General features: G+C 45.2%; 1 protein-coding gene across 4 annotated transcripts in view; it reads right to left on the reverse strand.

Moving 5' to 3' along the window:
* The window catches only part of CPNE1 (copine 1), an 82,177-nt gene that overhangs the window by 26,800 nt on the left and 27,594 nt on the right, over positions 1 to 27,783 (reverse strand). For all 4 annotated transcript variants that reach the window (XM_090064144.1, XM_090064146.1, XM_090064143.1 and 1 more), the window contains 6 exons: positions 14,931 to 15,059; positions 12,538 to 12,717; positions 9,963 to 10,037; positions 9,661 to 9,732; positions 6,098 to 6,181; positions 5,391 to 5,480 (listed from right to left, as the gene is read on the reverse strand). In XM_090064144.1, the coding sequence (XP_089920270.1) occupies positions 5,391 to 5,480; positions 6,098 to 6,181; positions 9,661 to 9,732; positions 9,963 to 10,037; positions 12,538 to 12,717; positions 14,931 to 15,059 (630 nt within the window). The remainder of the gene's footprint in view (positions 1 to 5,390; positions 5,481 to 6,097; positions 6,182 to 9,660; positions 9,733 to 9,962; positions 10,038 to 12,537; positions 12,718 to 14,930; positions 15,060 to 27,783) is intronic.

A 27,783-nucleotide genomic window follows, 5' to 3' on the forward strand; every position in this document is an offset into this window, starting at 1 on the left:
CACCACTGCCTGGAGTGCAGCATAGCCATCATGGCTTGCCTGGAAGTGGCAAATCCATATGGGCGCAAGGCAAGCAGTGGGGTCAAAGGCAGGCAGCATGGAGCAGCATCTTGTTGGCACCGGCTCTGTGGAGCACGGGCCCATATCCATCTGCTGCTTGGCCCCGACCTCCAGCCCTCATGGGACCTTACAGGAGAGTGGACAGGGGCTGTGCTGCCCTCCTGTGGTCAAGGGCAGGAGTGAAGCATTGGGCCCTGCTGCCCTCCACTGGACAAGTGCAGTCATAGAACCAATGTCTGAGAACTGCCTCCCTCACCAGATTCTCTTCTTCCAGCTCTCCGTTGGCCAACATTTAAAGGATGGCCAAGGGAAATGGTACAAAGACACACACTCAAGGTTGCCCTCTAGCACAGTGACATCAACACCAATGGCTGGGAAGAGCAAGCTGCTGACCGTTCAATGTGGCGCCACCTGGTCTGCCAAGGTGTGTGCCACTTTGAGGCCCAGTGACTCGATGCTGATGTGAAACAGAGGTGGTGGAGGAAGGAGATCAATCTGGGGCTGCAAATTCCACTCCCCTATGCAACAACATGCCCCCATTGCCGAAGAATGTGTGCATCCAGAATTGGGCTCCTCAATGACCTGAGGACCCATCAAACATGACAGACATCATCCTCAATTTCAAGGAACTGCTTCCACTGCCAAGTAGCCAGAAAGGCCACATGCAGTTTTCCATCCTTCATGTCATTTCCACACTTAATCAAAATAACATTTATGCTAATTAAGGTGATACAGGTCTCCCGAAAAGTTACCTGTGGGCTGGACAGAATCAATTGGCAGGCCAGATATGGCCCACAGGCCATATTTTGCACACCCCTAGGTTAACACTTCATATCAGGAAAATTATTTTCACAGCCATGAAAGACACTTTGAAGATGTAAAATGAGATTCTGCAAAATCTGAATATACTCTGGGGACCTTTGTTATAACACACAGATCAGATCTGACCTGCAATCTGAGCGTTTGACAACACAACTTCTCTAACGAGAAAACCACTCCCATCTGCTCTATATCTGGATAAAAAAGGAATGCAGGGAATAAATACAACTCATTCACTCCTTTTCATAGCATGCTCATACCAGCTGTTAGGGTGGGGAGTTGGAGACAAAACACTACTAGGCTATTATAATGATTTAAAGGAAATCATCTTAGGTCTGCTTTACCTGAGGAATACAATGTGTGCAATACAAAGGTGTGTGAATTTACAAGTGTGCTCAGCCTCAGTTTCCAGTGCGTAAAAGTCTGATTAGTGGTGGCTAAGGAAAATCTTATCCCTCCATGTTTGAATGCCTTAAAAACCATTAAAATATTCACTTTTGTAGTACATCATTTTAACTTTAACACTAAATCATAAAAAGCAGCAAGTGGGAAATAGCAAGATCTACTCACATTTTGCATTTAACCATTTTTCAGGACTCAAGCATTATGGGATAGGATCACACTAACACCTGAATCTTCTTTGGCAGTCGAGGATGATTGTCTTCCATGATTTCATAAAAGACACCTGTGTGTGACTTTCTTATTGTGGAGAAGGTGCTGCACATCAGCTTCCACATGGCTCTTGACAGAATGTGACCTTGATCCCATGGCAAGACAACTGGCGATCTCATTCCGCTGCAGCATTCATCTGCCTTCACAGCCAATGAGTTTCTAACATCTTCTTCTGCCTGCTCTGCCGCTGAGAACTTGTGGACCCATAGCTGGGGCCTGAGCAGGCTTATTATAGTGGCAACCTGTACTCACATCATGTCACAGCACAGTCAAAGGATATATGTAGCTTTTCAGGAGGGAAAGCATTGTCATCTGCTGTCCTCACTACATCCTGATGGTGCTGCCACTGTTTGTTCCGCAACTGCTTATTCATGAGAATTACCCCTGCTTATTTCACAGCTAACCTTCCCTGAAGGTCATTCCACTATTCACCACCTGTGGATGCGCTGGCTAGCAGTACAGCTGTGCCTCAGAAGACACCTGAATATCACTTGGATGATCAACATGAAGAATAGGTTCTGACCTTAAAAATGACTTCATACCAGGTACCAATTCTACTCTCAAAAGTGAAGTAAACAGTCCTGTATTTAGTGGCCTTACAGTTTTCACACAGATAGTGCAGAGTAGGTAGTGCACTATAGTGGCAATATGTAGGGGGTACACAGGGGTGCACATGAACCCCTTGACAGGCTGTACTTGCTGCTCAGGGCGGGGGGGGGTAGACAGGAACGCCAGTGCCCCCGCTGTGAGCGCCAGGCAGGGACCCCCACAAGTCGCTCACTGGGGGGCATGTGCCCCCGTAACGAAGGTGGCACCAGTCACCCATGGTGCACTATACAATCAGATCCTAAACTACTACGTAGTGATTGCCATATGTAGGGAATCACTGCACAGTCTATGTAGGCAATCCCTCTAAAACTTGCTCTTTACAGTGGAATCATATGCTCAGCAATATAATAGAGTATAGTTCAAATTGCCAAGATTGTCAGCAAATACTACACTGCATTTGTCCAACAGGAACCAAGAGGTACTCAAAGTAAATAAAGAATCCCTTTCCCTGCCAAAAATGAAAACCTGATCAAAACTCACAGAAAGGACAGAATTTTGTTCAAGTTTTATCAGTAAGCAGATGAATTAGCTATTTTGGTTTTTTTAATCCCATGTTTATATACCAAAATATTTCTAGAGAAAATACTTCTGTAGAGAAGACAGCTGTGTCAGTTTAAAAAAAAGAGAGAAAAAGAGTCAAGGATGTTATTTTGTCACAAGATTACTGTACAAGTTTTCCTCGCCAACCATGGTTTTGCTAACCACAGTTTTGACTACCCATGTTTAATATTCTATATACCATTTTGGCTACCATGGTATAGTTTTGAGTAACCAGGTTTTTCTGTGGCTGTGCATCAGCTCGCCACCTACCATTTTCCCCATAAGCCATTTGTCTTGCCATCCACAGTTTTGCCAACCACAGGAACTTTCAGGAACCTAACCCCAGCAGTTGGCAAGGGAAATCTGTATTTTAAAAACATGAAAGCAACAAAACTTCAAGACCAATCGCTACATCATAATGCAAAAAAGCAGTAGTTGCAGCATATGAAAAATACAGTGAAATATTAGCAAATATGTCAGTGGTAATCTGTGTAAACCAAGATTTATGTTTTATCTTAACTTTGGTTAAACACTTTTTCAAAAATATCCTTAAGATTTACAAAGCTACATTTTAAGAAGCCAAACCAAACAAGCTGACTTTTACATCCACATGAGATCTTTGAGTAACTATGTTAATATATTAAGAAGTTCAAAACGGAGCCCACGTTGACTGATTGTTATGCTTCATGCATTCTTAGAAATGGCCATGATCCCACTCACTACATAAACAGATCAGGGGTCTGCAAACCAAAAACCTGATGCGAAGTTACTTCAAAATGAAGCAGTTCTTGCCAAACAACTGTCCTACTATGATGTACAAATATTTAAACCAAGGGACTTGACACCATAAATATCCCATAAAATTTTCTCTCAATGTCTTCAGAAAATTCCAGCTTGATAACATTTTATATGAACGCTACTAAAATACTCCTATATTCCAACCTAGGATGCAGATTAAAAATAATAAACCAATTTTTCCAATCAAAGAAACTGTTTCTGCGGGGGAATGGAGAGAGGAGATCATAGGAATTAGCAGGGGTCTGGCAACAGGGAAGGAAGTGGGGAAAGAGGGTAAGTAAGTCCAGCTCTAGCTCCAGTAGCAGCAGGGGTAACTGAGGGTCTGACAGAGACAGGGGTCCTAGTAGGCACCTAGCAGTGCCCTAGGACCCAGAGTGGAACCCAGCAGTGGAGAGCTGGCAGGGTTTTCCCCCCAGTCCCTATGCACAAGTAATAAAAAGTTAAATGCTTCAAAATATCAGTTCATTTAAAGAGGTACTCTTGCACTCTTCAGCTACTCTTGAAAGTTTTCAAAGAGCACATACATTTGTATAGCTGTCCCTTTGAAACATTTCAATTGTTATTTCTTTCCTACACCCAGACTCACCTCTGACTCACTTCCCTATTTGTAAGCAGAGAATACTACTTCCCTACTTCCCAAGTGTGTGGGGAGGACTAAGTGTCTAAATATTTTGAGCTCTGTAGCACATAGTGAAAAGCATTATTATTAAAATGCATTTGTGCAAAAGTGAACATGAACTACCACTGTAAAATGAAGCTTTCAGCATAATAACCCCCTACACAAAATACTTAGCACAGAAAATTTTTAAAAATTATTTTCACCTGGGCAAACACAAACACCTTTCAAATAGCCTCATCATATCTGCTCTCCTAGACCAAAAGGAGTCATTTTATGTTTTAGTCATTTTCCCAGTAATGAATCCCATAAAGTTATCACTTAAAATCTTTTATCACGTACTTAACACCCTGGGCCACATCTGAACGTTTATTTAAAAATTAACAAATCTCAAGAATTCTTTGAATTTATCCTGATACACATGCACACAGAAAAGCATGAATGCTTTTTTGTTAAACCTGTAATAACAGATTCCCACAATGAGGTTTCCTCTTGGAAAAGATGAAACAGGAAAAAATTGTTGGGGAGTGGTTGACAGGATAACGGCCTAGTTTAACTAGAACAGCATGTGTCTTTGAAGGCATTTAATGCGGAAGAGGGATAGTGTTGACTGCCATGTAAGAGAACAGATTTCAGTGAATTAAGTACATAATATAACTGTCATATATTTTGAGATACAGAAAACTGCCACAGTAAGTGGTGACTTGTTAATAGCTCTAAGTCAGAAAGAAGTAATTTATTATATGTAGGAACTCTAGGGCAGAATCTAGACTCAAAACCAAATCAGTTGCAAGGAAGAACACCTACTCAAGGTGGCGATAAGGAAAGATCCCTTATCTATACAAATGGATTAAACTGAAGATGGCACTAAGGTTCATTCTTCATCACCATCAATCGTACTAGTTTCAGCACTTATGAGCATGTTCATTACTTTTTAAATAGAAGTGGGTAGGAAAATAAAATGTACAATCTATTAAAAATTCATATGAGCACAGTGCAAAAATTATTGAAAAACCTGCTAATTCTTGCCATAGATCTGTCATTAAAAAGTAACAGAAACTCTCTTTTGCATTTCTTGATTTAAATTTGACAGCTCATATTATATTAACAAAGTTTTTGTAATTTAATAGAAATGTGGTAACTTGCTAATATTTAAGATTGTAAAGAACTGTTATAAATAACCAAACAGATAATATAAACCTGGAGACTGGGACTTCCAATAGCAAAGGACTAAGAAAAGTAAGCTTAGTCATTCAAGAGTTGTCATGGAGTTTACCTTGATTGGCTTGCTGAAGTCCCCACCACAGAATGTATGCAAGGGAACACTAAACCTCCTCCAGCATGGATTTATATTGTTCTTAATCACCTTCAAGGAAAAAAAAATTATTAATTATCTTATATGACAGATATCTCATGCAAAACATTAAAAAAATTAAGAATGTAAGAACCAAGGGTTCTGAACTAATGGTGGAAACCTACTGGAGGCAATTTGAGCAATGGGCATAAGCATGTTGGGCTATGAACCTATCAGATGATTTTACATACCAACAAAAGCTGGACCTAATTAATACCTGAAAGAGAAATAAAGTAAAACATAAAGTATTTCAGGAAATAAGAATCTGTAGCTGAGTAGGTGCCACTTTTTCTTCCAAGTCAGCATTAAATCAATGCTGTGTTAGGGAATGTTGTGCTTTTTTCACAGTAAACAAAGTCCTAACTTACGGCTCTTAAAGATTTTCTACTGTTGAAAAGGGTCATAAATTATAACTCTCCTGGGCTTTATTTGGAAAAAATTTTGGAAACCTTGCAGACAAAACATGCTATTTGAAGTGCAAATTATCATTAATTGAGTTAAAACCAACTTCTCTAAATACACAGCAATATTCTGATCCCTTATAATCACACACATTATTCTTTCATTACATGCAATGAAAACAGAACTGAAAAATGCAAGAAATCTTTGGATCACTGTAAAAGTTCTACCTCTGATCTGTAAACAAGCTGCCATGGTCCACTGTCACTCTGTTTGTAAAACTCCAAAAATGGATCTGATTTGCCCAAGAAATCCTGTAAACAGCAACACAGTTGTAGTAATCAACCCCTCAAGCTTTACCCAACTAATGAAGGACTATGACAAAGTAACTGCTATGCACGTATACACTATGTTACCCCACTTTTTAAAAATGTCTTTTGTTTTCCTCTTTTTCCATTTGCTGACTTTTCAGAAACATCAAATACAACAGACTCCAACAGACTCTTCCTCATGCCCTTTAAGCTTACATGCTAGCTGTCATCTCAGCTCAATGTCTTATCACCCCTCAAAAAATGCCAGCTCTTAGCTTTCATTCACTTTTGATAACAGAAAGATAATAGAGCAATTTGTCTGATGCAAAGAACTCAGAAAGACCACAACAGCTCAGAATGGCTTTGCCACTACGGAGTCCTGTTTGAAATCTCTGCGTTGATTTTGCAAAACATATACAAGTGGCACACTTAAAAGGATCCCATGGTACTGATACCTTGGTTGAGAATCTCTGGCTTGGGACAACATTTCAAAGATCTGCATATCACCACTGACAAAAGGGAAATTTACATTATTGGCTTTCCTTGGCTGGTGTAGCCAATAATGTTCACTAATAAATATAATTAATTATGCCTTCTGGCCAGGGCCCCCAGATGCCTGAGTTCTCTCTCACCAACAGGGCTGGGGCCCCCATAGCCTTGGGTTTCCTCAGGAAATGGCAGACTTTCCATTGTAGGCGGGCAGCAAGTGCAGTCCTGCTCAGGGCTGCAGGGAGCAAAATGCAGGGGGTGCGCACATGCACGTAGCCAGGAATGAAGCCAGGCAGTGTGGAGAGCAGCTCCTTGCAGGTACATCTGTGGAGGGGAAGGGGTATGTGGGGGGAAGATTGAGGCCCCCCATGGTGAGGGACTGAGTGGGGCAGGGGCTAGGGGCGTTACTCAGCAAGGGCGGTGCAAGGGATCCAAGGCCAGGGCAGGGAGTAGGATGGAGCCACAAGCAGCTTGTCCAGGGAGCATGGGGGGGGGGGGGGGGGGGGGAAGAGGAGGGCAGCTCCCTGCCACTGCACACACCACCTGGAGGAGGCATGGGTGGGGGGGCATGTGCCCCTCTAGATTTGTGCATGGGGTGGATGCAGGCTGCTGGCTCAGAGCTCTCCACTCAGCTGCCTTTCTCTTGGGAGCCCCACACTGGCCGCATGGGGGGCAGCAAGTTGTGCCTCTTGCTGCCAGGCAGTCAGGGGATGCACGGCTGGCATGGTGCCCCTGGGGCAAAGGCAGCAGAGCAGAAAGCCCTGAGCCCACACTGGGCAGTCTGCATTCGGCCTTGCCCCACTCAGCTCTGCTCCACTTAAAAAAATCCTTGGGCTTAAAAATGGTGGTGGCGGCAGCACTTAAACTATAGTTCATTCAATGAACTTTAGTTAAAGTGCCCTGCTGCCTTTTTAAGTGCCAGGACACTGATCCCCTGTACGAGCCGTCTGTGACTCTATCCTGCTCCCCACCTCAGCCCTGTGTCACATGCAGCGCCCTGGCTGAGCAGTGCCCCCAGCGCCAGCCCGTCCCACTCTATCCCTCAACAAGGGGGCCTTGATCGTCTCACCACTCCATGCCCCTTCTCCTCCACAGATATACCTGCAGGGAGATGTTCTCCACACTGCCCGGATGCATTGCTGTAAATCAGTTATCAGATACAGCTGGTTAATAATCGGGTATCAGTATTGGCCAAGAAAATCTTTATTGGTGTACCCCTATTAAACTCTTGTCCAGGCCCCTATCTAGCACCTTGACTTATGCAACCTCCTCCTCTATAGCCTGAACTATTGCAACTTTGCTCAAGTATTTTAACAACCTACTTCCTACCTTTGCAGTGACAAGATATTGACAGTTCCTTTGTCCCCCTACTTTACTTGTGACAAGTTAGACCGTTTTTTGATGTTTCTACAGGTATTGTGCCTGGTATTTCTACTAGACAGTTGCTCATACAATTTTATGAACTGGTTAAGCCAAAGGCTGGTCTAGAATGGTTTAGACAGGGATGATCCTGTCATGAACAGGGGGTTGGGTTAGATGACCCAAAGCTGGGCTTATGGCAGCAACCCCTCATTTGCCTCTAGGGACTGGGTGGGGAGCAGGTGCGTCCAGGACCCTGGGGTGCCCCCAACTCAACCCCACTGATCACACCAGAGGCATCTTGTCCCAGACCCTGGCGCTGACCAATGCTGGGTCCTGACACCCAGCTGAGCATCAGGTAAGGATCTGTCAAGGATTAGCCCCAATATGCCACATGTTCAATTTAAGGTGAGATACAAATGGGCCACAAATGTGGAACATCTTTGGGGCTTGTTTGGTATATTATCATGTCATTTATTCACTTTAACATATGGGGAGATTACTATTTATGGAACAAGAAACACCTTAATTGCACTATAAATGATTTCAATTATAATGAATAGTTATAAATGAACCAACATTCCTTTTCCTGCCAAGACCAGCAAGAAGCTACATACTGCACCAAATCTACTTGAGATATGCCTGTTAAGCAAGTTTTAATAGATTACGTAATGGTTTTTAATAGAGGTGCACTGATTTATCAGTGACATATCAGATCAGCACTGATAACAGGAAAATTAACATTACTGGCAGCCGGCTTTTTTTGGGTGATAATGTTACCAATAAATGCTGCGTGCATGTGCGCGGCTGCAGCATGCATGAGGCCAAGAATGCGGCCCAGAAACTTGGACAGCAGTGTCCTGCCGGTAAGTCTGTCAGGGGGAAGGGGCATGCGGGGGCTGATGGAGGCCCCCATGGTGAGGAAAGGAGTGGGGCAGGGGCAGGTGCTGCCCAGCTGGGGTGGTGAATAGGACCCTGGAGCTGAAAGCAGGATGGAGCAGTGGGTGGTTCATAGGGAGGAGGGGTTGGCTACTGCTGAGCACACCCCAGGGGAAGCATCAGGGACATGTGCCCCCCGCCCCCCCTGGGATTTCTGCAAGGGATGAGAGTGGGTTGCCTGCTGTGGGCTTGGGGCCAGGGGCTGTGCCAGGCTCTTCCCAGTTGGGGGGCTGGGCTCAGAGTAGGTGGGGGTAGAGCAGGTTCCTCTGTGTGGGGTGGGCAGCAGTGGCGCTGGGAGGGGTGGCTATGGGAAATTTTGGGCTGGCTATAGGCCCCCAAGTGCTCCTCTAGCATTGCTCCTGCTTGGGGAAGTCTGTTCTGCTGCCTTTCCCTTGGGAGCCCCCTGCTGTGGGGTGGGCAGGGGATGTGTGGCCAGTGCAGGGCTTCTCAGGGAAGGGCAGCAGAGCAGAGTGCCCCGAGCAGGGGTGGTGCTAAGCGGGAGGCTACAGCCACCCCTAAATTCCGCAGAACCACCTCTCCCAGCATCACCACCACCAGCCCTGCACAGCTGGGTCATATTCCTGTTTATAACCAGTATCTGAACACAAACTTGTACATAGGAGACCTAAATTCCACCTCATTGCAAATCCTAACTGTATCTATTAAAATATGTAAGACTGCATATGAGTCATTACCTTTTTGTCCAAACTCCGTGCTTCAATCTCAAGATTTACAACTCTGGTGTCCTTAATCTCTGCTGCTGAAATCTGTATTATAGGAATTTAAAGGCAAATTGATTATTAATGCGCATGAAAAGGACTTTGCATAATATATCTCAAACAGCCACTTCGCTTGACCACTACAGGTAATTCAAGTGATGCAGTTTAGCAATGCTAATATGAATGCTGGAATTTTCAAATTAATTTGTTCAAATCAATTTAAGTGAAAGTAAGCAGTAAAATAAGTCTACACACAAAGAAAAGATGATGATATTTACCGTAATGGTGCCTTTACCAGCTGGTTTTCCTTTTTTTAATTCCAAAGGTCGAGTGAGTCTTTTACTTGACACAATCTAAAGCCAAATGACAGTCATACAGAAATATGGAGTTAACATGGTTTCAATCCAAGGGTAAAATTCTCAAAATTACTCGACTTCAAAGCCTGACTTCCATATGATAAAGCTTCTAAATGCCTTGAGTCCTTCCAAAAATTTTATTATAAAACTTTACATTATGAGGTTTTTGTATTCCAGTTCTGATATCTACTGGCAAGATCCCAATTTAATCCTTCACCTCTAATTTTTGCCTCCCATTGACACCAAAAGAGATTTTACAATAAGTTTTCAAGAAATTTTAGATGTGGGATGATACCAGATTTATGTGAATACCTACCATATTTATGTGAATCCCCATTCAAACATGGGAGGGGGCAGAATGTCTTGGATTAAATACTAACCTAGGGCAAGTGGTTGTTCCTCCACCCAGGCCAATGAGCTGGAGCCTATCATAGGGCTGGAGCCAGAGGTACCACCTTTGCTGCTGCCTGGAGTGAGCAATCATGGAGTCAGCAGCAGCTGTGGCAGGGACGGGGCCAGGGGCACAGGCCAGGGAATTGGGCAGCAGCATGGGTCAAAGAATCATGTGGGAGAATGGGTCAGGGCTGCTGCTTAGCCAGGGCCAAGGCTGCTGCCACTGCAGCTCCCTGGCCAGGACTGGAGCCATCATGTGCTCTGTACCCTAGGCTGGAGCTGAATCCAGAGCCACTGGATAAAGTAAGTGGTGAGGAAGGTTGGGCAGCAGCATGGGGGCCAGCACAGGTGGGGAGGGCAAACAGGAGGCCTTCCTCCCCTCACCACTACTTGTGCCTCTCTGATACTGCAGTGGATGGAATGGAGGGGGATGACTTTTAGGAACAATGGCCTGGGCTGCACTACGTAACTTGCCAGAATTCCAGTGCACTTCACACCCCAGTAGTAAGGTTCCTGAATGGAATTACCAGAAGCACTAGTGCACGTATATGGACTGGTGGCCTGGCAGTGGCAGTTGCTATCTACCTCCAGAACTTCTGTTACCAGAGTAATTATAGATCAGACCTATGTGTGCCTCCTCTTCCATGCACTTCTATTGCTACAGCATACAATTCATGTAGGATGTCAACATATAAAACTGTACTGGAAGGACAAGCAATAACAAGATGAGGATGCTATGTTGGAAGGTGTTAATAGGAACGATCCTTCAGATCCTTAATGTCTACACAATTACAAATGTGGCTCTACTAAGCAGGGTTCCAAGCATTTCCCTATTTTCTTCAAAATCAAAGCAGTTTTGCCTGCCAATCCCTAGAACTTCCCCTGAGATTTTTAATTTTGAATGGATGTAGTCAAAAAACTAAAAAGAGACAGTTGACAAAATTGAATACAGGGACTTGCAAGTTCAGCCAAAACAGTAAAAAAGAAAAAGAAAACCCCAATTTGAAAACAAAGCAACAAAATACTTTGGGTTGAGACAAATATCAGGACATTTTCACACTAAAAGCAAGTTTTTGACCACACTACAAAGGAAAGTTATTTATGTTTAAGAACTGAATGGATCTTTCAGTTAGTCAGACATGACCAACCAGGACGTCTCATTTTAGAGGACATAAGAGCCAGCAACAAAACTGCTGTGGTCATGGCTCAAAAGGTCCTACACTGAAGGAGAGAAGTCAGATGCAGGGAGTACAAATGCCCCAAAGGCATATTTGAAAATAATATTCTAAATGGAAAGCAAGACATACTAAATTTCTGATGGCATTATTTTTAGAACACCAGAACTGGAAGAACTCTATGCCAACTCAGACTAAACTTAACGGTTATGGATGACTGAATAGCAGTATTCCTAGTCCAAAATATTTATGCTTGTAAAATTTAATTTCAGTACAAATCAGACAAAATCAGCATTTTCAAAGTTCCAAACAAACTGAAAACAATGGGAAAACTGTGTTTCAGAAACACTGGAAAATGACACAGCTTCCCAAACTGTGCCACTATACAGTGAACTGACACTTGGTTTCACAAACTACACTAACCCTAGTGAAACTGATTAGAACACTAGTTTCACAGAGCAAAACAGGCTTTTGGGAGCTAGGGCTGCCCTTGTATTGAAGACTGATGAAGGACTCAGACTACAAGTCATGGCTCTGCAAAGAGGAGCTTGTTAGCTCTGAGAGCCTGGCTCCAGCTAGAGTTCTCAGAGCTTCCAGGCTCCCTACTACAGAACCACCAGTGATCCTCTATTACAACCAAAATCTTCAGGTTTAGGGCTCCAGGGCAGAGTTTGGAAGCTAAGGCAGACTGTCTGCCCTAGAGCTGGAAACTGTGGAAGCCCAAAATCAAAGAATCAGTATTTCTGGGCAGCTTTAGTGCTGGCATGCTTCTTTTTGATGGAACAGATTAGCCTAAGGAAGTAGGTATTTTAATATTTAAGCACATCAAACAAAGCTCTTGATGCCTCAGTTTCTTCTCTCAGTTACAGAATTAAACATACATTTAACTCCATTTTGCATGCTAATTGATCTAGTATTTTTACAAGTACCTGTCCCAATGAACACTCAGTCCCTCCAAGATAATCATCATCACTTAAATCAAAGGACTTATTATCAATATCATACACGCCAAACTTTATTTTCTGTACTTTCTCGAAGTAATAATCAATGAGCAGCTTCTTGGAGAATTCAGGTTTTTGGCAGTTCTTTATCCTCTCAGTTCGATCCAGCTGTGAAGAGAGAGAGAGAGAGACATGATAAATTTAGGTAATCACAAGGGATCTAGGTTTTCCTTTTCCTGTGGAAAAATGCAGAAAAACGTGGATTTTCTTCCCTTTGAAGGAGGAAGATGCAGATTTTTCCCTTTGAAGCAGGAAATCACAGGTTCCCCTTGCAGGCTGGCAGAGTTCCAGGCAGGGTGGTGGGAGCAGCCCTAGCAGCTGGATACTAAGTCTATGGAACAGGAGAGAGTTAGAGGGTCAGGGCTTGAGGACTGTCTGGGTGGCTTTGTGTGGGGCATGTGTGTGTGGCAGGGGTGTGTAGAGGGTGTGTGAAGTATGTGTGCGTGTGCAGTGTGTGGGAGTCTGTGTGTCTGTGGGTGCCTGCCAGTGCTGGGGAGAGGTGTTCAGGCACCAGACCTGCAACAGGGCAGGGGGGTCCGAGGCACTACTCAGTGCTGCTGTAGGGGATGTCAGTGGCAACACCTTGCCCTAGGCTGGGGTTGCCATGCTGCACCAGGCAGCCTGGCCAAGGTCACCCCCCCTCCCTCCCAGGCACTGTTTTCCAGCTGCAAGCATGGGCATTGGTCCCCAGTGGCCCAGGCACACAGTTCCCTGCCACCCTAGAAGGACCCCTCCAACCACCTTCCTCCACTGTAGTCTTGTGGGTCTCACAGGGATGGCCAGGGCAGGGGGCAGCTGAGGGCACCCTCTGGCAGGGGGACAGGGGCCACAGATCAGGAATGAGGGGTACCAGCAGGGGTGGGGAGCTATGGGTTGGGAATGAAGAGCCTCAACAGGGCCAGGAAGCTGCAGGTCAGGAGGCTGGTGCATCAGCAGGGCTGGGAGGATGGGGGGCTGTGGTTTGGGAGTGATGGGCACCAGGCAAGGCCAAGAGGCTGCGGGTTGGGAGTGAGGGGCAATGGCATGGGTTGGGCTGCTCAGCACCACAAACCAGTAGGGGGAAGAGCTGAAGCTGGACCTGAGTCCTGGTGAGTGAAAGGGGTAGGAGGAGCTCTGATTTCCTTCAATAAAAAAAAACCAAATCAAAGCAGAAAAATGCATTTTGGGGGTTTTAATCAAACAATTTTGGATGTTTTTTCTTTTATCAGAGAATAAGGGATCTGGGGGTCATCATTGGCTCCAAGATGAACATGGGCCAGCAGTGTGGAGAGGCAGTAAGGAAGGCCAACCGCACCTTGGCATGCATCCACAGATGCATCTCGAGCAGGTCCAAGGAGGTGATCCTCCCCCTCTATGCGGCACTGGTCAGGCTGCAGCTGGAGTATTGCATCCAGTTCTGGGCGCCACACTTCAAGAGGGATGTCGACAGCATGGAGAGGGTCCAGAGGAGGGCCACTCGTATGATCAGGGGACAGCAGTGCAGGCCCTGTGAGGACAGGCTGCGGGACCTGAACCTGTTCAGCCTCCAAAAGAGAAGGCTGAGGGGGGATCTTGTGGCCTGTTATAAACTAGTCAGGGGGGATCAGCAGGCATTGGGGGAGTCACTGTTCCCCCGAGCACCGCCAGGAGTGACCAGGAATAACGGTCACAAGCTGGCAGAGGGTAGGTTTAGGTTAGATATCAGGAGGCGCTACTTCACGGTCAGGGCGGCTAGGGTCTGGAACCAGCTTCCAAGAGAAGTGGTGCAGGCTCCTACCCTGGGGTCTTTAAGAAGAGGCTGGATGAACACCTTGCTGGGGTCGTTTGACCCCAGTATTCTTTCCTGCCATGGCAGGGGGTCGGACTAGATGATCTGCTCAGGTCCCTTCCGACCCTAGAAACTATGAAACTATGGGATTACTAAACAGAGAAAACCAGGATCCCTGGTAATCATAATAGTCACATGTTCTTACATACAAGTCTGTCTTCCTGTCTCCCAATTTTCTTGCAGATCTGTATGACAGTAATGGAAGCATGCAACATCTAGGCTGCTTAATCTAGCAATTGCTATAGGCTTCTGCTGGCCTTTCTGCAATTCTTACTCATATATTAATGAATAACTTATGTCAATTTTCTATTTCTTTTTTACTAGAAACTGTAAAATATACGGGAAAAAAGCCAATGAAGCACCATATAAAGTGCTCACCTCACAGGAATCTCTCAGAGCACAGCATATTGTAATAATAATAATTTAAATAAAAACCCAAAAATCCTAAGTCCCATTCCCTAGAGGAATGTGAAAATTGAATATCACAAATTATTATTATTACTACTATAACTACCTCTGCCCATTGATCATCTCCTATGTTTTGAAGTAAGACGCACAGAGGGTCAGATTTTGAGCCAACATCTTTGTCAAGGAGATTCTCACAGGATATAGACAGTTCTATCTTGGTCACACACTGAGCCATCTGCCAGAAAGAATTGAGAACAAAAATAAATGTAAACACTGATAACGTACTAGCCAGTAAAATCACATCCTTCACACTGAAAATAGTGAAACGCAACAGTAAGCAACACATCACCTTGAAAAGACCTTAAATTAGAGACAAACCCTTTAGAGAGTGGGAGAATCTCCCAAGAGTTTCAATTCCAATTTTTGAAGACAGCAACACTTAAATGTTGTTTTACCATTATTTTATCTGCATTTGGATATTTTTAAAACAAAGGTTCCATGCAGAATTCTTATATGTTGTGCTCAAGGGTTGTAATACACAGCAACTTAAAAGACTGTTAATATAATTTATATTAGTTAATGGCTCCACTCAGGATTGCTTATAGCATACTCCGTATTCTCTAAAAAGACAAAAGGTCCTCCCTACAGAAACTTTATTACTTGGACTAAAACCTGTAAAGTGAAAATGGCCCATGCCAGTAAAACTGCACGCTGGAAACTATTTTCACCCCAAGCACTACACAGAATACCTTTGTAAAAAAACCCAAACGTGAACAACCAACATTACTGAATTTAGTGGAGAGCTTTGCATAACCAGGCAATTTTTTTATATATATTTTAAAATTTAACATCTTGAAAATATAAACTTGAAAAATATAGACAAGCTAATATTTTAATTAGTTTACAACCAAAATTCTAGTAATCTATTTGTTTTTTTTTTTTTTGAAGCCTTGTAGTGTTGCCGAGTAAGAAAATTGACATACCAAAGAATATTGTAGTATGGGTATAAAAATGATTGTAAAGGAAACATTCTTTATTTATTCTCTCAATAACCTATTTTAAGTGCAGAGTCTATAATTACACACACTTGACTGGCACAGCATTGTATACCATTGTGCAGTTGTTTAAATGAATGTGTTTTTAAAGTGTGTACTAATTTAAAGATACACATTTTTATAGGCATCCTTTCCTTGATTCCCAAATTGATATGCTGAAGTGGGGATACTTGGAAAATTTGCTTTTGTACCACAACTTGTTCCCCCAAAACAGTATTTTAGGCCAATTTCATTTGGAAAAAGAGGAGTTTTACTTAGGCACATTTTCAAATACATTTTTGTAGAGACATGATGAATAAAATGTTAATAAATGTTGAGGGTGTTATTTATTATAAATCTATATACAGCCCTTGTTCCATTTCCTGCTGAGTAAAAAAAAAGGGGGGGACTCTCTCTCTATGGAGTCTTTAGTCCAAGAATTTGCCCTCTTCCCATATAGTTTTATAACTTTTCAGATGCTGCTCTGCTAGTACTGAAAAACAAACAGGTGCATCTGGACATCATTCAGTGGGGGGACAACTTTTTTGGCAGGTGTGCCAGAAATTACCCCAGCTCAGCACCCTCCCCAGGTGCCACTCTGATCCCCTCCCATGCCCAGTCTGTTGCTGTTTCTTCTCCTAGCCCTGCCTTCCCTGCCCGATTGGCTGCTTTGCTTTCCTACCCTGACCTACCTGCAGCTGTGCTGGACCCCCTCCCGACCTGCCGCCTGTCACACACAGGGCCCCCTGCCAGCCCCGACCCGCAGGTTTGGCTGCCCGGGCTGCAGGTGAAAACTTCTTTCCGACTAACAGAAAACCGGTGCTTGTTGCAATAATCGTTTTTCCATCTCGGGCAGGCTGTGCCCTTGCGCACGAGCTGTTAGCTCCTGACTCGGCGCCCGGGACACCCGGAGGGAGGCTGCCCGGCCGCGGACACGGGGGCACCTCCACACGCTGTCTGTCACCGGGCACTTCCGCGGCGCGCCCGCGCCTCTCGGGCGCTAGGCCGTCGCTGCGGGACCGAAGCGCCCGCCTGGCCGCGCTCCTGCCCCCGGGGAGCGAGGCTGCGGGCGAGGAGCAGCCCGGGGACGGAGGTGACCCCGGCCGCCTTTCCCTGCCCAATACGGCGGTGACAAGGGGGAGGCGGGCAGTAACATCGACCGGAGCGACCCCGAGCCCCAAGCGCGTCCTTCGCCGCCGCCCCGCGCGGGCCCGGCCCAGGCCGGCAGACTAAGGGCGCAGCAGGGCCGCGGGCGGCTGCGGCCGGACGGGACGCGACGCGCGGCGCGACGCGACGCAAAGCCTGCGCGCAGGCCCTGGCTGTTGGCTCCCGCGGCCCGGCGACGCGGCTCGGCAGTGGCGCTCGGACCGGGAGCCCCGGCGGCCCCTGGGAGCGACGGCCGGGGCCCAGAGCTCCCCGCCCGGCCATGCGCACCGTGCTCGGGGCCGAGACACCGGTGGGAGGTGGCGCTGGTGCTCCGCGGTGTCTGTCTCCGAGTCCCGGCGCCGAGAACGAAGAAACCGGCTCTTTGCCCGTCGGCTCAGGACTGTCCTGCCCGCCCAGCTCCCGCCGCCCTCCCTTCCTCGCGCAACAACGGGGCAGGAGGTCTCGGCCGGACACAACGCGGCCGCCAGCACTGGAGCCCCTGCGCTAAAGCCGCTCGGAAAGACACCTCGCTTCGAGCGCTCCTGCCTCGCGGAGCCGGCCCCAACACGGCTATCAGCTCCAGCATCAGGAGTTAACAATGAATCAACTGTTAACTACTTAAGGATGTTAGCCCTTGCTGGGTAGCCTTCCCCCGTGGGTCGGATTCGTAGGTACCTTCCTACCCTACCGGGGAGAATCGGGTTTGAGGGGCTTGGGTTTCCTTCTTGCCTCCAGAGTTTATAAAGGACAATGAAAACCTAGGCACAGGGGAAGACGGCAGTAGCTACATTCTAGAAGAACCAAAAAGATTGCAGGGCATGAAGAAGGAAGAACAGCACAAGTAGGAGTCTTTCCATCTACCATATCATTTGTCCAGGCCCTAGAACCTCACCCAACTGGTATCATACTTGGAAGGAGGGTGCCACAGCCCCATGATGAGCGTAATCTTGTCCCACACTAATAAACCCTTGAAAGCAAACATTGCTTGCTGAGTTCCAGCTTGGAAGACACTGAGACTTTATCCTTCATCAAGGGGGTACCAGAAGACTTAAAATTATTAAGCAGATCTTCAGATCGCATCAAGGCTGTGCTGCTTCTGAGATCATGCTACTTCATATTATTCATTTCTGTCCACTCTGTATTTACCAGTATTTTATCTAGATATGAACACTCCTGAGTCCAACAGTTTTGACAGATCTCCCTCACCATCCCTGCCCTTCCTTCAGCAGCTGAAGAACTAAAGCAAAGAACTGGCTTGCCCCAGAGTTCACACAAAATATCTGAGGAATAAGCAGTAGATCCAAGTTGATTCTTGTCACTACCTCCTGCAGCTAATCTTAAGGAAATTCTGCTTTCACAAGGAAATTTGAGGTAGAAAACAGCTCTTAAGGTCTCATGAATGACCTATGAAAGAAGATGTTAATTACTGTCTGATTAGACCTATCCTTAGTACCAACCAGTCATCAACATACTGAAGGTCTGTGATGCCACTCTTGGTAACGTCAGTTTTGCTGTGATGGGGCCGCAGATTGAAAATCTGACCATCCATTGGATACTGAACCCCAATTACAGGAGGAAGGTGGTCACAGAAAAGAATCAAAAATCACAGCAAGATAGATGGAAAAAAGGGTTAGGGCAATAATGCAGCTCTGCTTGACACCAGTACAGATGGTAAATGGATCCCTTGCAAAAGACTGTGGCAATCATCCTGTCACAGAGTAGCCTGAGGACACTGATGAACTTCAGTGGACAACCAAACCTAGCAGCACCTGCCATAAGGCTTCACGACTGATGGAGTTGAAAGCCTTGGTTACGTCAATGAATGCCATAAGCAACTCCTGGTGTTGCTCTTTACATTTCTCCTGGATCTGTTGTGCAACAAAAATCATGATGGTGGTGCTTCACGAGAGTCTAAAGCTACACTGGGATTGTGGAAGGACATCTTCAGCAAGAGGGAGGAGGCATTTCAGAAGGATGCAAGTAAGAACCATCCCAGCAACAGAGAGGAGAATGCCTCAGTAGTTCCCACACACTCAGTAGTCCCCTTTCTTGAAGATGATCACAATGTTGGCATTCTTTTAGCCAGGTGGAACTTCCTCCTTAACCCACATTTTGATGAGAAGATAGTGAAAGTTTTGCTTTAGTGCTGTTCCACTAGCTTTGAAGACCTCTGCAGTGATGCCATCTAAGCCTGGTGCCTTATTGTTCTTGGTCTGAATGATGGCACGCCAGCCTTCCTTGAAGGACAGGGGTCAGCAAGAGGTGTTGAGGGATGGACTCCATGGTGGCAGCTGACACCTCAGATTCATGATTGAGTAGAGTCTTGAAGTGTTCCTTCCAGCACTGCTCAATGGATACCGACCTTCAGGACACTGATGATGGCTATCCTTGTGCACAACAAGACCGATCTGTAGTCCACCCTTGAACTTTTCTCAGGTACCTATCACAGCATGGGACTCTCCCTTAACATTGGGAAGACAAGGTGGTTCATCAGCCTGTCCCAGCACAAGCTGCCCCCCTCCCCATACAAATTACCATTGGGGGAGAGCCCCTAGAAAACATCAAGCATTTCTCATAACTTGGCAGCCACCCCTCCAGTCAGTCACAGTCTTGATGTAGAAATTGAACATAGGATTTACTGTGCCAGCGTATCCTTCAGAAAGCTGCTTAGCTGTGTCCTTGTTGACCAAGATCTGCAGATGGAAACTAAGATCCTGATCTACAATGTAGTGGTTATCCCCATGCTCCTCTGTGGGTGTGAGACATAGGTCACATATCAAAGCCTTCTTAAGTGCCTGGAATGGTTCCTCAGCATTGCCTCAGGAAGATCCTTTACATTAGATAGGAAGACCACTGCTCCAATGCCAGTATCCATTCTGCAGTTAACATAACCAGCACTGAGGCAAAGATCACAGAACATCAACTCCACTGGGCTGGCCACTGTATGCAGATGGCTGGCACTCATCTTCTGAAGCAAGTCCTCTTCTCTCAACTTAGTCATGGTAAGAGGACCCGAAGGACAGAGGAAGTGCTACAAGGACATCCTGAAAGCATACCTTAAGGGTGGCATCAACCCGACAAATTGGGACATACTGGCTGAGAACAGATCTCAATGGCGCTGCACTGTACATCGAGCCACAGCCTACTTCGAAGAGAACCATTTTGCTCAGAACTGAGAAACAGCAGAGGAGGAAGGAAGTGCACAACATCCTGGCCAATAGTTGTGCCCCCTTGCCCTGCAAGGCACCACTTGTCATATCTGTGGAAAAACTTGCAGAGCATAGATTGCACTCCTCAGCCACCTTAGAACTCACCAGTAATTACCCCCCACAGCAGACACCATCCTCATATCAAGGGATAGCCAATATATAGGTATAGTACCAACCACTTCATCTTGCTGAAAAAAGCAGCACTGTAGCTTAACGGAAAGGGTTTCCAATATGAATCTTTGCCATACACCTAAACTTACTTATTTGAAAGCCTGAGTCTAAAATCAGAAATACAAGAGCACTGGTCCTGAAGTTTCTCAGCTAGGAATCTAGAAAATGTCAATGGTTTTATAGGAAATGATGCCTCTGTGTATCTTTATGTATAGACGGCCTTTATAGGCATGTCCAGATGAGCAGGAGTGTGTATGGGAGATGTTGGGGCTAGCAACTGTGCTGGTTCCAACAGCCTTATCTGGGGTCCTGGGGACCTCCAGGATCTGCAGCTGCAGGGGGCCTGCAACAGGAAGCTTGGTCAGCACCCAGAGTGTGGCTCCAGTCAGCCAGGCTCCATTTTGGGCAACACACACTGCCTCCACATGCACGGCCACACTTGTTTTGGCATAAGTTTTTTTGACCATGGGATCCCTCCCTGCACTGTAGGATATCAGTACAGGGAACACTTACATGTGTGGTGTGTGGCACCACAGACCTGTCTGTGGTGCCACATACTGCACGTCTGTGCCCATCTGGATGTGCCCTCGTGTCTTCAGTCTACTGTGGTCCATCTTCTAAACCTGTGACTGCATGACACATGAAGCTTGGACTTTGATCCTTAGGTTAAGAAGAACATGCTGGTCTTCAGGATCACATGGATTTCTTGGGCTTCACAGCTGCTTTAGGAAATCCCCTGAACAAGGCAGTTGCCCAACACCTAACTCTAGAGCAGTGCTTCCCAAATTTTTCCTCAGCATGACCTCATTTATGGCCCCATTTCCTCAGCATTGCTCTGTAATCCCAAACCACAGCCGATCCACTGATGTTCTGACCCCATTTGGGGTTGCAACCCACAGTTTGGGAACCACTGGTCTAGAGACTACTACCAGTAACTACTTGCTTATGTGCTTTCAGGACAGAGCAAAATACAAGAAGAGTGTGGTTGCCTTATGATAGAAGAAATTATTTTCTAGAAAAACTGTTAAAGAGGTCTTTAACAACTTGTCATGTCAAGGCTTTGATTACCTAAACTTGGTCAACAAAAGCAGAAGTCAAGGTAGAGATATACCCTATAGGTCAACTGAATTACATCTGTACACAGCTAACTACCTTTGTCCAAGGAAGTTATGGCCCTTGAGGACAATGGGTTGGTATTAGTGGTTGAGACTCAGGAGGTGAAATAACTCTACCATACTTCCGTTGGGCAGTACTGTCCTACAACAAAGTTAATTAGCTTATTTCAGCCTAATAGCACCACCCATGTAGAAGGTGATGCTTTACTGCAGTGCTCATTTGCCAGCTCTGCAGTAAAGTATCTCCTGTAAATGCATCCAGGATCACATAAAGAGGACTGTTCTTCTCTGGCAGTCCCTGTGGGATAAATAGCTCTTGAAGGTGATCATCAGGAATCCAGGTTTTCCATTTGCCACAGAAAAATGCGGTAAAATACAAGGAGACAAGTGTGGGAAACAGTGGGTTTCCCCTTGCTGAGTTCCAACCTGCTAGGGGCTGGAGGGAGCAGGGGAAGGGCAATCAGGCAGCCTGGAGAACAGCTCCCACAGGTAATTGGGGGGGGGCAGGAATCGAGGCCTCCATAGTGAGGGATGGAGTTCAGCAGGGCTGGGTCTGCTGTCCAGCCTGGGCAGTGTGTGGGGCTTGGGGCCCAGAGCCAGAATGCATGGTCGCAGGGTGGGGAATGGGATGGGGCCATAGGTGGCTCATGCAGGGGTGGGGGCTGAATCCTCACTGCTATGCACACTCCTGTGTTGGGAGTTGGGCAGGGCTGGGGCCATGCACAACCACAGGGCCTGGGCGGGGAGCAGGATGGGGCCACCGGCTGCTCATCTGGGGGGATGGGTTGGCTTCCCACCGCTGCATGCATTTCTAGGGGGTAGCGGGGGGTACATGCTTCCCAGATTTACGCACAGGGCAGGGGCAGAGGTGTTCTCTCTGCCATGCTGCCGCACTCCCAGAGCCTCCGCAGCCCAGAGGATGGGACCCTGCCCAGCAGGGCAGAGCAAGGCAGGAAGGTCTGTGCAGCTGTCGGAAGCCCTGGGCCACCACAGCAAGGCACCCCCTACCTGCCTGGCAGCAGCAGGAGTAGCAGTGTGAAGTTACGTCCTTCATTGCTGTCAGATGGCAGGGGCCACCCCACAACAGCAGCATGAACTTCCCCACCTAGCCCTGCCCTGCCGGGCCACAGGAAGAAGGCAGCAGTGCGCAGGAGCCCAAACCTGCAGCAGGCAGTCTATACCCACGCCATGCTGCCCATGGGGAAAGGAGAGCAAAGCTCCACACTTTGCCCTGCTGCAGCAGCCACCACCTCCCACGAGCAGCATCTGGGGCTCAGGCTCTGCTGCAGGGGGCAGGAAGCTGCAGACCCAGGTCCCTGGCCCCATAGCCCTGGCAGCTGAGGGCCCCCTCTGGCAGGGCTGGAGGTCTATGGCCTGGGAGTGAGGGGCACCAGCATGTTGGGTATGCTCAGCACCACAAAGTATGATGGAAAACAGATGCAGCTGGACCCACATCCTGGTGAGTGAAGAGGGCAGGGAGAGCTCTGATTTTCCATCATAAAAAATCCAAATATCAAACTCCAAAATTTATGGTATTTAGAATGTATTTTATTAGAGTGACTGAGGCACTGGTAGGCTTCTTAATTGTTTTGAAGTTGTAAATATATCAATAAAACATCTTCAACTGATACACACATGTGTGTGCATGGTGTTTCGTTTTAATCACAGATTTTGGATTTTTAAAATTGGAGAATTTGTGATTATCATAAGAAATTTTGCAATTTTTAAACAGAAAACCAAGATCCCTGGCGATCATCTATGAAAGAGACAGCTTTCTGGGATCCATTTTTAGATGAATTACACATTATTTCTTGTTGTTGATGTAATTTCTGTATATGCTTGGTTGGCCTTTGCTCTACTGAAGCAAATCTCATACCACCTCAATTATAGCCCCTACATTTGAATGGACTACGTTTGTTTTTCTTTGACTTGGAGGGAACATAATTGTTATTCTTTATAACCTCCTCTGGCTTTTCCCATTAGTTAAAAGGTACTGTCTCAGAATGTAGATTTGGAGGGAAAAAAATCTATTCTAGGTTTCTTAGGGCCATCTTGTTCCCAAGTAGATTTTTCTAAAGAAAGGGAAACAGTAGAGGATGAAAGGACAATCGGTGCTGCCTTAAAATAGTTATATAGAATTCTTTTACTTTCCATTAGCACGAAAGGAAAGAAAGCATTTTCTCCTTGATTATTTTTTTTTGAGAGAGTTGTAGAACTTCCGATTGATCTGAAATATGGCTTAAATCCATCTGTTTACATCTTAGAAACTTGTTTTGGCTTTTTAAAAATTTTTTAATACCTTGGCACAAGCAGTACTTTGTAGATAATTAATGTGGTTCTCTAATTGTCCTTAAAAGTTTTGTTTTTCACAATATGCAAAATAATTTTTGTAGGATTAGACCCCATCTCTTTGAGATGACATTTGGCCACTTAAGACTTTCTTCACCTCAGGATGCAGCTTGAAAAAGAAAAACAGGGTCCTATGCTTCGTGGAATAATAGGAGGATGAGGACTAGCATATGATTAACTCATCTTTCTTTACTAGGAAACCTTTGGGGTGGTTATTTTATACTGTGCACAGACTGAAAGGCTGCGTCTTGTTTGTCCTGGCCAGGGGAAGGGAGTTTGAAAGACATAAACATGTCTTAGAGAATCTGACAACAGAAAGCTTCATTCCTAGCTAGGGCTTCTTTCACCAACAGAAGTTTCAATAACTTTGTGACAAGGCATCTTTTTTAACTACTGCACTTTAATCTGTAATTGATGTCTTGCTCATGGTATAGACTGTCCCCATCAAATTATAAAGAGGCATAAATAATGACGCATGTGAGTGGACAGCATTACGCTAAGTAATAACAGTATTAAAAGCTTGCAGAGAACTGTTCTAAAGCATTGAGAAGCACTGTAGGAGAGGGGGAAGGAGGGAGGATGTGTCGAACATGAGGCCAGATTATTTGATCTTTTTGGGAATCAGTCAGTACAAAATCTGAGAAAGCCATAGGTATCAACCAAGTACCAGGGGTGTGCAAAATGGGCTGTATTCGATTTGGATTTGGCCTGAATTGGGGCCAGTGATTCAATTAGTTGATTCAGCAATTCAGACATAGACACGTTTAAATGTTTTTTCTACATACCTCAAGGTACCAGGCATGGCTCATGAATGCTGGGGTGGATGGAGTGCCTCAAAGGAGTGCGTGTGTGTGTGTGGCGGGGGGGCACCCTCCGTGTGCTCAGCAGCAAACCCCAAAGTGAATCAGAAGTACTTCTGGTCCACCAGGGAGCACACTGAGGGGCCTCACCGTGCCCCCCTGGCTTGGCAATCAGTTGCAGAGGGACCCCAGATGCCCCCCCGCAAGACACAGGAGGCACTAGTTGCTGAGCCAGGAAGTGCACAGGGGCCCTGCCCCCCACACCCCCTGGTACCCAGAAATGGACCGGAAGTGCTTCTGGTCCACTTCCGGGTCTGCTGCTGAGTGTGCTGGGGAGTGCCACCGCCCCGTGCTGCTGTGGGTCACGCCACGTGCCCCACCATTGCAGCATTCATAAGCCGCCTGCTACCTGTTTTTTCTATGTCCGAATCTTTCTGAAAATCGATCTGGAAGGTTCCGATTCGATTCAGAGAGATTAAAAAGGTCCTATGATTGGATTTGGATTCAGAGATTTGGCCACCGAAGCGGGCTGAATTGAATCAGGGACCAAAGCTTCGCACAGCCCTAAGTACCTATCATATTCAGCTCATTTCAGAAAAATTATTTTCTTGACTGGCCACAGATATCTATCTAAAGTATTGACTATCCTTTACATCAGAGGTTCCCAACCCCCAGGCCACAGCTCAGTACCATTCCACAAAGGGTTGGCTGCCAGTCCACAGGAGGGTTGGCTACCAGACCAAAAGTGACCAGCATACTGGATGGCTGCTGGTCTGCAGTATGCCAGTCCACAGTCTAAAAAGGTTGGGAACCACTGCTTTAAATCACACTTCAGATTTGAATCATGCCACTTAATTAGAATTTTGGAAGGTATTCAGACACTACAATGATAATGGCAGTATAAAAAAATTATGCCAAATGCATTTTACTGAAACTTTAGAAGTGGACAAGACGCTTTAGATATATTCAGATGCAGGCAAGTCATCCTCCCCCCACAACACATCCTTTTAATTAGACTAGTTTTTATTATTGACCTCACATATAAACACAATCATTCAACCAAAGGGGCTGTGCACTCAGCCTCAAAAGTCTGCCATTACATTTGATGAACACATTTCTTCAATGCTGCTTAACAGTAGCTCTGATGCTCCTTGTCCCAGATCCATCTATACTGTGTCTCCACATCCCAGTTTAGTATATAGATCAAATCTATTATGAAGTCCATGTAGTTCTTTACAGCTCTCCTATGCATGCTTCCATTCCTAAAAATATAGCTTAAAATACAGCTTTTTACAATGTAGGAAATAGAATTATAGCCCTAGCTCTATAGCCAGAAGCCTTAAATGTTACCTACTGTAACAGTCTGATTTTCATGCAAAAATAAATAAGATGCTAGAAAGAGCAATTCATGTCATCTCCATTTGTATGTTCACACACATAGCTCAGCACAAGATCTAGAGCATGGTTTGCCTACTCAGCAAACTGTCTCCTCTGTTTAAGGTTCGCTATCTCCAAGAAACAACTATCCTTTGTAGGAAGACTATCATAACACTGGCTTTGAATTTATATGATGCAAAACACACAAAATGCACATTCATGTTTTTTCCAACAGGGTTTTTTGTTCTAAGTCACTTTAGAACGTCCCATATCACAAAATATACTTATTTGACTCAATGTCCCCATTTTTCAAGTAGTCCCCCATCTTCCTTCCTACTTTCTATCAGTCAAATCACTAGCATCTTAAATTAAGCCATTAAATTAGTGACAGACATTTTAAGTGGCAGCACCCATAAGTCTCCCCCAAGATTTGTTATTGCTTAATTTTAAATTAAGCATTTGTGTTAGACTTCCCCTGAAATGTATCCCAAAACACACACTTTTTCTCTGGAAAGTTTCAAAGCGCGAGAACACAAGAGGTTTTACCACTAACCCAAGTGTTTCTAAGAAGGGTGGGTAGGAACATTTCCTTGGACAGACACTTCCTGAAATATCTGACCTATTAGGCGTAGTGATAAAGTAATTTTGCTGCCACTAAGGGGGAGCAACCAAATTTAAAAGGAAGAAAAGCTACCAATACATTCAGACAAGCATCCAAGACTTTATCAATAAACCCTAAGCAGTAAACATATGTATATTTATTGGTACCCATCTTACATCCACAAAAAGCTGCGATACTATTTTCCCATGAGATACATGGGATACATTCCCTTTTGTTCAGTGATTAAAATCCATCCACATCTCCAAGCATTCAGGAGACTGAAGTTAGGTCATGAAGTTCTTGAACATGTCAATCAGAAAATACTGATCATAACTAGCCAATTATCAATCTAAGCAGAACCAAGGTCTGCAAAGCCTATTGAACCAGGAGTTCCATACAAATCAGATTTGAAGCTCATTGTTATAGTAATTTGAAAAGAAATACTTCTGCAGCATGTATATATAAACAGAGGACTCAGGGACTGAGAAACCAAGATACATTCATTCCAAAACATTTATATAAAGACATGGGTAGAGACCCCACTAGCTCTTTTGCTACTTCATTAAGAATTTCTCTTAGAACTTGTTGTTGTCAACTGTTTATTAAAAAACCAAAACCCAAAAAACACACACAACCCCAAAACAGTAGTTTCAACTGTTACTGTGTAAGTGTTGATGTTAGAATCAACTGTCAACTTATGCTTGAAGTCACATTAGTATTATAACATGTAGATCACCTACTGAGATTTTCATGAGCAGCATTCAGTTTCAAAACCCTCCCAAATGATGTTTTTCTTCTCACTGGAGGTTTGGTCTTACTGGAGAGAGGTACCAGATGTGAGATATGATCTTCATTTGGATTCTGCTGTACCCACTTTCCAATGTTAAAGTGCATCCAGCATATAGTTTTAAATCTAACCAATCCTTGCATTTCCTTGGTATCAAAACAGGTGTTGGTTGGGGAAATAACTTTGTATGAATCTTACCCTCTGGACTATCCCCATGTGCTTGCTCCATATATTAGAGCCAGAATGAAATACTGTGATTTTCATATAGCTCTTCTACATGCTCCTGTTAGGACATTATCAGTGACTGAACCTAGAAGACTTGAGGTCATAAAGGGTACCTTCTTAAATTGCACATATTTAGTACAGGATA

This window comes from Crocodylus siamensis, chromosome 10, assembly GCF_052110815.1.
Source record: "Crocodylus siamensis isolate JL-2025a chromosome 10, ASM5211081v1, whole genome shotgun sequence".
Lineage (NCBI taxonomy): Eukaryota > Metazoa > Chordata > Crocodylia > Crocodylidae > Crocodylus > Crocodylus siamensis.